General features: G+C 37.0%; 1 protein-coding gene across 1 annotated transcript in view; it reads right to left on the bottom strand.

Annotated features, from left to right (window-relative positions):
- Nucleotides 1-6,798: 6,798 nt before the first annotated feature.
- The window catches only part of CEP41 (centrosomal protein 41), a 230,407-nt gene continuing 226,067 nt past the window's right edge, over nucleotides 6,799-11,138 (bottom strand). The window contains exon 11 of the mRNA XM_053716382.1: nucleotides 6,799-8,528. Coding sequence (XP_053572357.1) covers nucleotides 8,389-8,528 — 140 coding nt within the window. The 3' untranslated portion in view covers nucleotides 6,799-8,388. The remainder of the gene's footprint in view (nucleotides 8,529-11,138) is intronic.

The following is an 11,138-nucleotide window of genomic DNA, read 5'->3' as shown; positions in this document are numbered from 1 at the left end:
AAACCTGACTTTAGAAATGTCCAACAAAGCCAATAAATTGATTTTTCAGAGCACTTGAAAAGAGACCTTTCAGGAGGCCATTTTGTTGAAGTTGGATATCATAATGTACAGCTGCTAAATACAAAGACCTCCAGTATGATTGTAGACATACAGAAGATACAGTATCTCACAAAAGTGAGTACACCCCTCACATTTTTGTAAATATGTTATTATATCTTTTCATGTGTCTACATTGCAGCAAAGTGTCATTTCTTCAGTGTTAATTAGTGAGTGTACAGTGTAAATGTGCAGTCCCGTCAAAATAACTCAACACCGTTGGCAACAAAAGTGAGTACACCTCTAAGTGGAAATGTCCAAATTGGGCCCAAAGTGTCAATATTTTGTGTAGCCACCATTATTTTCCAGCACTGCCTTAACCCTCTTGGACATGGCGTTCACCAGACCTTCACAGGTTGCCACTGGAGTCCTCTTCCACTCCTCCTGACATCACAGACCTGGTGGATGTTAGAGACCTTGCGCTCCCCCACCTTCCATTTGAGGATGCCCCACAGATGCTCAATAGGGTTTAGGTCTGGAGACATGCTTGGCCAGTCCATCACCTTTACCCTCAGCTTCTTAGGCAGTGGTCATCTTGGAGGTGTGTTAGTTGTTATCATGTTGAAATACTGCCCTGCGGCCCAGTCTCCGTAGGGAGGGGATCATGCTCTGCTTCAGTATGTCACAGTACATATTGGCATTCATGGTTCCCTCAATAAACTGTAGCTCCCCAGTGCTGGCAGCACTCATGCATGCCCAGACCATGACACTCCCACCACCATGCTTGACTGTAGGCAAGACACACTTGTCTTTGTACTGCTCACCTGGTTGCTGCCACACATGCTTGACACCATCTGAACCAAATAAGTTAATCTTGGTATTATCGGACCACAGGAAATGGTTTCAGTAATCCATGTCCTTAGTCTGCTTGTCTTCAGCAAATTGTTTGCAGGCTTTCTTGTGCATCATCTTTAGAAGAGGCTTCCTTCTGGGACGACAGCCATACAGACCAATTTGATGCAGTGTGAGTCGTATGGTCTGAGCACTGACAGGCTGACACCCCACCCCTTCAACCTCTGCAGCAATGCTGGCAACAATCATACATCTATTTCCCAAAGACAACCTCTGGATATGATGCTGAGCATGTGCACTCAACTTCTTTGGTCGACCATGGCGAGTCCTGTTCAGAGTGGAACCTGTCCTGTGAAGCTGCTGTATGGTCTTGTCCACCATGCTGCAGCTCAGTTTTAGGGTCTTGGCAATCTTCTTATAGCCTAGGCCATCTTTATGTAGAGCAACAATTCCTTTTTTCAGATCCTCAGAGTTCTTTGCCATGAGGTGCCATGTTGCACTTCCAGTAACCAGTATGAGAGAGTGTGAACATGATAAAACCCAATTTAACATACCTGCTCCCCATTCACACCTGAGACCCTGGGGAGGGAAAATGGCTAATTGGGCCCAATTTGTACATTTCCACTTAGGGGTGTACTCACTTTTGTTGTCAACGGTTTAGGCATTAATGGCTGTGTGTCGAGTTATTTTGAGGGGACAGCAAATTTACACTGTTATACAGGCTGTACACTCACTACTTTAACATCGTAGCAAAGTGTCATCACATGAAAAGATATAATAAAAATATTTACAAAAATGTGAGGGGTGTACTCACTTTTGTGAGATACTGTATATCCTAACTAAATAATAGACATAATTATGATGTACAGTAGACACCTTACCAGCTTTTTAAATAACAAAAACAAGAGTTTGTTTTTAGAGTTACCAGGTTAGGGAATAGCAACCGGGCAAAATTTGTCCCCTCATATGCAAACATCTTCATGAAATGGCTGGAATATGCCTATGTCTTTGGATATAGCAATCCGTTTTTTGATCATATTTACTTTTACAAGCGCTTCATTAATGTTCTCAACAGCTGACAAATAGAGGTTATCCCCCCTAAATTACTTAAGAAAGCAATAAGCGAGGTCACTATGATGGATAGATAGTAACTTCTTTCAACTGAAAAGCAGATAACTAAGGAGAATAAACAACTCATTTTTATCACCAAATACTCATCACAGTAAAGTAAAATTTGTAAAATCATTAAAAAATACTTTACAATCTTATATGATGATCCAGCCTTAAAATCAGTGGTAGATAGATGATGGTGGTAGATTGGTATTATTCAAGAAACCTCACATTAGGAAACTTGGTTTCTCCAAGTCAGTTGCAAAGGTAATCTGGTAATGCTATTTCGTGGCTCCACATTAATGGTACCTATAGATCTGGAAACCCACGGTGCAAGGCCTGTGATTACATCAAAGTTGGCAGAGAATTTCTATCATCAGTGACAGGACAGATTTAGCAAACTAATGGTGTAACTTGCTCAACCACTTTGTGTTGTTTATCTCATTGAATGCACTGAACATTGTATACATTATGTTGGCATGACGACCAGGGATGTTCACGCATGCATACGTGAGCATCTTGGGTATATTACTAATAAAAAGACATGCTCGGCTTTGTCTTGCCAATTTCTGGAAATTCGCAACAAGGATGTTAGTGCCTTCAAATGGTGTGCTATTGAGTCTATTAAGACTCCAGAGAGAGTTGGGATAAATACCATACCTTGTCTTGCAAGGAAATCTATTGGATTTTTAAATTAGAGACAAATCCCAAAAGGGTTTAATTCAGAGTTTGATGTCATCAACTACTGTAAATAATTTTGAATGATAAGCTTCTCCTTATATGTAAGGGAAAGTAGGTATTATAAAAGATTTAGTATAGTACCAAAAAGTGTAATACACCATCGCTAATCAATATGTATAATAAAAAAGTCAGTTTTTTCAGTTTGTAATAAATGTGTGGTATTAGAATAGGAATTTTGGAAATTATTGACTATGATATTGTTAAAATACAAGTAGTGAGGTGAATAATATGCATCTTCTATTATGTAACATCCTTGGTTCTGCCCTTGTATTAATTTATTTCTGTTTTAGCTAAATAATATTAGCCTATGACCTCAAAGTTTGTAGGACATGTATGATGTTTTCCTTAAAGTGTTAAATCACGTGTAACTTAATTCATGCAATAAGACTTCATTAATGGGTTTTTAATATGGATCTTTCAGTTGTGTTTTAGATTTATGATTATAGACAGAAACACGCAAGATCTTTGCTGTACACACAGTGATTTCTTATAGGTTTTATTTTGATACCGAATAAATAAATACGTTTTTTTTTGCTTGGGACCTTTTTTGTATGTTCCTATATTTTTATACACATATTTTTGAAGAGATTACAAGCTTGTTTTATAAATCACACTTTATTTGTACATGGTGTTAACACATACATCTGCCAATGTCTCTACAAATATTAATTTGTAAGTGGTAAAAATACTCTTTATAGCCAGAGAGGGAAGTAAATGATCGCTACAGGTTATACAGGTTGCAGATGTCACATTTATTCAAGGTAAGCAATGCCTACAAGCTGTAGCTAAAAGTACCACAGCAAAACAAAAATCACTGCATCAAATTCTTATAACTTGTATAGAGTCATTTCAAATACAGAGGAACCGGAGAAGGAATATTTTCTGATCCTGGGAAAAGCAATTCTACAATACATCTAGTAAAACGTGTTTTAATTTCAGTTGTGACAATCATACAGTCTGGCATGGTCAAACTGAGATTCAAATTCTGGAACATTTAAGTGGTTATATATGTTTTATTGCCAGTATTTTAAGTTACTTTTTTTCCATTTATTCTTTTGTGATACTTAGAGGTATTGCTTTGTTGCAAATCACTGATACTGTATATACAGCTTTGGCAGTAAATTATGCAAAGGGAATATACTCACCAGATAATATTGACAATATTTTGTCCCTTACTATTATGGAGAAGTGTATTGATGAATAAACCAGAGAGGCTAAATTTGAATGGACAATCACTTAGAATTTAGTTTTTTCACTAAATAGCTGGAGCTCCGTCTGTGATGTATAAAGCACCAGAGGCTACAATAAATTAGGTGGGCGGTTATGCTCTTTAGTGGAGTAAAGCCCATTACAAACACTTTCTTGGCATGATATGACTTACATTAAAGGACTTTATGATTTTATAAAGTGCTGCACATAAAACCCCCCCAGAGGTAATCGCTGAACAGGTTTATCACTAACTGGATAGGATATTACAATACTCCAAACTGTGCACAGGAGACTCATTCTCAATCACTGAAAAAGTGTCCTCAGTACAGATAATCCCAAGTTCAACACAGAATTTTTGTTTACGTAGATTCTGCTGTGGTTGTAACTTTTACCATTGTTATTACCAGGTGATCATACAATATAACATTTAGACCATTGTTAATACACCCTTCTTTCCTTAATGGGATATGAAACCAGATTTTTTTTCTTTCATGATTCAGATAGACCATGCAATTTTAAGTATCTTTCTAATTTACTCCTATTATCAATTTTTCTTAGTTTTTTTGGTACCAAGAGAACGAAGACACATTGATAACACAAGTAAATTAGAAAGTTGCTTAAAATTGCATGCACTATCTGAATCATGAAAGAAAAAATTTGGGTTTCATAACCATTTAATATTGTAGATATTAAACAGCAGCAATTACACTTAAAAATAATTTTTGCTTTAAAAAGAATGTTAAGTTAAAAAATGAATTGAAACTAATACTTCAACCATAAGATAGTAAAGATTTATTAAGGACAGGAACTGAAGTTTTAAAAAAAATATAAATAAAACTAACACTTTTTGAAATGACCGGTTTTAGATGTGAAAAAAAAAAGGAATGGAAATGTTATGTTATACGATTAACCTCTTAAATACTATTTACAACCAATATATGTCCAGCAACAAACTACAGAAGAGATCCACTACTAATATTCTTTAAAACATTTTACGTTATCATCAATGTACAAGATATATTGCTGAAAAAATGGTCACATGGTTACATGGTCTTTAAACCGTACATTTTACTAAAAAAGAATACTATACTATACTCTGTGATGGGTTCAAAATAATTTATAATAAATACTAAGAGGTCACAGAAAATCCTTAAAAGGACATTAAAGTCAAAATTTATGCATAATAAAAAAAAAAAAAAAAAAAAAAAAAATGAAACACAATTATGATGCACTTATTTTATATTTTGCCTGGTTTTCTGGTAATTTAACCCTACAAATTGTAGGACATAAAAGTTGCACCCACGTGGCTGGAGTGCTTTCAGTGGAATTCAGAACCCTGACACTTCTACATGCTGCTCAGCGATTGGCTATGTGTAGTTAGTTAATATTTGTTCCTAATTGGCCATAGCAAAGGAAGTAAAAAAACAACAAAAAAAAACTTTCTAGCAACTTTTTTAGAGGTGTATCATGGGCCTGCAAAATAATACGTATTTTTCTAGCAAGATGACAGTTTTAAATGCTTTTAAACTATTTATTTGGTATTGTGATCATTTCTAATGCAGCGACTTATTTTTGATGCACTAAATAAAATCTTGACATTAATGTCCTTTTAAATAAGCTAAAATGAACATCATACATAATGGTGCCGCTGTAATAACAATGACGAACACTAGCCACCTGAACACAAGAAAAAAAAAGAGAAAATTTTCTATCAGTTATAACCAGCTTCAATTAAGGGCATGTATAAAGAAATCAAGCAATGATTTGAAATAAATATATCCGCTTACAAATGTCTAAAACACTATTTACAAAAGCTATGTGATGTTGAAAACCACTATTTTTAGTATTCATCTTCCTTTTTGTTTATCTGAGGTACTACAGACACATTAAACACTAAATGCTTTTTATAAGCATAGTATTGAGGTTATTCCCCACCTCCGTCTAGTCGGGTGACGCCATTTTAAAATTTAGCTTTCATTGTAATTCAGTGCTGATGTGTTTGCACATGCGCAGCAATGTTCCATAGCTGCAGTTTAACCTAGGTTCCAAAATGGTGGCACTCATGATCAGAGGAAGGCTCATGATATCTATTTATTGTTTAACGTCCATTTAAATCACAAATTATTATTCTGATAAAATGTTTAAATTACGCACAGTAAAAAAACCCACAAAAAATTAAAACAAAAATCAGTGATAGACCACATGGCAGGCATCACTTGGCTAACCCTGCTACATATAAGTACCTTACTGGCTTCAGAAGAGACTATTGCACGTGGATTGCAAAACAAAAAAGATTTTGCTAACAAAATGACAGTGGCTAGCCTTTTTTACTCCAGCTACATGTCTGGATTGGTTCCTCCATATAAGGCTAGTGGTGTCTGCAGTTTGACTACTGAAAAACAGTAGGGGCAAACAAGGTGACAATGTATTCCAAACATCTCACCTAGTATGTCAGTGTATTGCAAGACTGCAGAAAACCTCTGTAATTACAAGGTGATTACTGTCCCTTTAAAAGGCACATACTTCAAGATATTAACTTTTATGTAGTAAAACAACTTTGCAATATACTGTCATTATTTAATTTGTTCTCTTTTCCTGTAATTTAATTCTTAATATCGTCGGCTTGACAAATTCCTGTTAAACGTGAAAGTCATTGGTTGCACACTCTAGTAAGCTATATAATGTTCTTTAATTGGCCTTAGTAAAAAAAGAAACCTAAGTTACAATATGGTGGCACCAAAAGCTTTATGGACATTAGAATGTTACCCTTATTTTTTCAATATTTCAAAAACTAATGTAATTTAAAAATAAATAAAAAATACATGTATATATTATTCTCAGGCCAATACATCATTCTATCAATTATTTATTGTTTAATGTCTAAGTATGCTGCAAATTGCCTGACCCTGCTTTTGGATATAAAACAAAGCAAGTTATGCTAACACAATTACTTTTCTTTTTTACGTATGCAGATGTTTTGCATTACTAAACTGACTCATACTATTCACATATAAAAAAAATGACTAATATCCTTTTAAATGTTACTTTATAACAACTGCGGGTTTCACCTGCCTCAAACAAACGGGCATTTATACAAACAGAGAAATCATTGGACCCTTGATCTACAAATAATTCATTACGGAAGAAAACTCAAATATTCATCATAATGATCTTTCCATATCAGAACAACTGATAACTATGTACAAGAGATACTAATTCAGGAAAACATGTAGATTAGCTGGACCATTACTTTATTAGGAGGTGTCTAGCCTTCCATAGTTATATATGTCACCGTCATGCAGGGAAAGCAAACACTAGGCTTTGCAGATAGACCGGTGTCTACTTGGCCTCTTCCTTGTAGGTCCGCAGTCTGGTTTGTACTTCACTGCACACAAAAATTAAAGATAATATTATTTTGGTATATAGTATCAGAGTAGAACATTTGGGCTGTGTGAAGCCATATTTCTTTGGAACAACTGAGGAACACAGTGGTCCTAAAATTGATTTGTCTATTTAAAAGGGTATTTGGACAACTAACAGATTCTTGTACAAATGACATTCAACAAAAAAATTTCATAACTGCACCTAGAAATGTTTTTGATTGATTTCTCTGCAGGGAGAATTGTTTACTTGCAAATGATCTGTAGAGGCAGCGTTCCTTGTTCCCGTTTTTGCACTCTGGTTTTGTCATAAACGTATTTCCAAGAGAGGGGATGCTTTTAAGTATACAAATTTCTTGGACATGTTATGGCGGATCACATTTCAACTGTAAGTAACCAATATTTGTCACTTGTTGAAGAAATTTTAAAATAGTGACCCCAAATTCTAATACTTGCCCAGAAAAAAAAAAGGAAAAAAAAGTGTCCAGATCTCACCAAATCTAAAGGATGAAGCACGGAAATATACTCCATACTAGCAGATTGGCCTGCTGCTTAACAAGACAACATAAGAATGACTGATGACATCATAGTAAGCGCCATTGGATGTGAAATGCATCATACCGTTTCTATAGTTACAACAAAAGTGGTATTTTCATCCATGTTTCTCCATACAGTTTTTAAAAATAAACTGGACATTATTCATGGCGTATTCAATTACTGTATGGTCTGTATCAAAGTCACTCTAGTAACCGTCTGCTTTCCTAATTTCTTGCCTTCACAGATATGACTAAGTCTCAAAAGCACAAATACATTATGCCAGAGACAAGTAGGTACTAAGCCATTCTACATTAGTAGAAATAAAACCATTTCTTTCTACACAGTAATTATAAAAAAGACATTGTAAACAACACACTACTTGATTTAAAATGGTTGTTTCTCTGTGGAATCATTGGTTAGTCTAGAAATACTGCTGGAGAATGAAAACTGATTGGCTCTACTTGACAAAGTATGTAAAGATGGAATGACGAAAAAACTGTTTATTATATACAAAATACTACAGCTATTTCCACGGCTTGGAATGTGGGCTGATGCTGCGAATAGATCGTGAGCTGAGCGAGCTGGCAGACGATGGAATGTGGCTGTTCCGTGAGCTGGGCGTTTTTGAGTCTAGTCTTCCTGTGGACAGTCGGCTGTAGCGGCCTAAGGAAAATGATAAAAACATACATATTACTGAATTTAGAAATCCTAAGAATATATATAGTCACTTTTAACTGTAAATTATTATTATAATTATAATCAGGGTTCTCCAAACTTTTTCCCCCCAATACCCAGTGCCATGATACCACATACCTTCTCAACCCTATTTTTATGCTCAATCTAAAAAATTCTGAACATTACAAGGTAGCTGCAATTTTGGCAAAGTGACTTAAATGTATGCATACTTTACTCATTGATTGTCACTACCTTTTACAACACGTTCAAGTTTGCCTACAAGCACACCACACACTCATACACTCATGTATAACACACACATATATATAAAACATACACTCGTATAACACACACACCACCAACACACACACAATCATACAACACACTTTCTTACAACACACACTCTAATACAACACGCACACTACGCACTCATAGAACACACACACTCATAAAACATAATTTATGCTTATCTGATAAATTTATTTCTCTTGTAGTGTATCCAGTCCACGGATCATCCATTACTTGTGGGATATTCTCCTTCCCAACAGGAAGTTGCAAGAGGATCACCCACAGCAGAGCTGCTATATAGCTCCTCCCCTAACTGCCATATCCAGTCATTCGACCAAAACTAGCCGAGAAAGGAGAAACCATAGGGTGCAGTGGTGACTGTAGTTTAAAATTTAGACTTGCCTTAAAAGGACAGGGCGGGCCGTGGACTGGATACACCACAGAGAAATAAATTTATCAGATAAGCATAAATTATGTTTTCTCTTGTTAGATGTATCCAGTCCACGGATCATCCATTACTTGTGGGATACCAATACCAAAGCTAAAGTACACGGATGAAGGGAGGGACAAGGCAGGTACTTAAACGGAAGGGACCACTGCCTATAGAACCTTTCTCCCAAAAATAGCCTCCGAAGAAGCAAAAGTATCAAATTTGTAAAATTTTGAAAAGGTATGAAGCGAAGACCAAGTCGCCGCTTTGCAAATCTGTTCAACAGAAGCCTCATTTTTAAAGGCCCAGGTGGAAGCCACAGCTCTAGTAGAATGAGCTGTAATCCTTTCAGGGGGCTGCTGTCCAGCAGTCTCATAGGCTAAGCGTATTACGCTCCGAAGCCAAAAAGAAAGAGAGGTTGCCGAAGCCTTTTGACCTCTCCTCTGTCCAGAGTAAACAACAAACAGGGAAGATGTTTGACGAAAATCTTTAGTTGCTTGTAAGTAAAACTTTAAAGCACGGACTACGTCCAAATTATGTAAAAGACGTTCCTTCTTTGAAGAAGGATTAGGACACAATGATGGAACAACAATCTCTTGATTGATATTCTTGTTGGAAACTACCTTAGGTAAAAACCCAGGTTTTGTACGCAGAACTACTTTATCTGTATGGAAAATCAGATAAGGAGAATCACATTGTAAAGCTGATAACTCAGAGACTCTACGAGCCGAGGAAATAGCCATCAAAAACAGAACTTTCCAAGATAAAAGTTTGATATCAATGGAATGAAGGGGTTCAAACGGAACTCCTTGAAGAACCTTAAGAACCAAGTTTAAGCTCCATGGAGGAGCAACCGGTTTAAACACAGGCTTAATTCTAACCAAAGCCTGACAAAATGCCTGGACGTCTGAAACCTCTGCCAGACGCTTGTGCAAAAGGATAGACAGAGCAGAAATCTGTCCCTTTAAAGAACTAGCTGATAATCCTTTATCCAAATCCTCTTGGAGAAAGGACAATATCCTAGGAATCCTAACCTTACTCCATGAGTAATTCTAGGATTCACACTAATGAAGATATTTGCGCCATATCTTATGGTAGATTTTCCTGGTTACAGGCTTTCGTGGCTGTATTAAGGTATCAATGACTGACTCGGAGAAGCCACGCCTTGATAAAATCAAGCGTTCAATCTCCATGCAGTCAGTCTCAGAGAAATTAGATTTGGATGATTGAAAGGACCTTGTAGTAGAAGGTCTTGTCTCAGAGACAGAGGCCAAGGTGGAAAGGATGACATGTCCACCAGGTCTGCATACCAGGTCCTGAGTGGCCACGCAGGCGCGATCAAGATCACCAATGCTCTCTCCTGTTTGATTTTGGCAATCAGTCGAGGGAGCAGAGGAAACGGTGGAAACACATAAGCCAGGTTGAAGAACCACGGTGCTGCTAGAGCATCTATCAGCGTCGCTTCTGGGTCCCTGGACCTGGATCCGTAACAAGGAAGCTTGGCGTTCTGGCGAGACGCCATGAGATCCAATTCTGGTGTGCCCCAACGATAAACAAATTGAGCAAACACCTCCGGATGGAGTTCCCACTCCCCCGGATGAAAAGTCTGATGACTTAGAAAATCCGCCTCCCAGTTCTCTACACCTGGGATATGGATCGCTGATAGATGGCAAGAGTGAGTCTCTGCCCAGCGAATTATCTTGGAGACTTCTAACATCGCTAGGGAGCTCCTGGTCCCCCCTTGATGGTTGATGTAAGCCACAGTCGTGATGTTGTCCGACTGAAATCTGATGAACCTCAGGGTTGCTAACTGAGGCCAAGCTAGAAGAGCAATGAATATTGCTCTTAACTCCAGAATATTTATTGGGAGGAGTTTCTCC

The sequence above is a fragment of the Bombina bombina genome, chromosome 6 (genome assembly GCF_027579735.1).
Source record: "Bombina bombina isolate aBomBom1 chromosome 6, aBomBom1.pri, whole genome shotgun sequence".
In the NCBI taxonomy this organism is placed as follows: Eukaryota; Metazoa; Chordata; class Amphibia; order Anura; family Bombinatoridae; genus Bombina; species Bombina bombina.
This window is presented reverse-complemented; position numbering and strand designations above follow the sequence as displayed.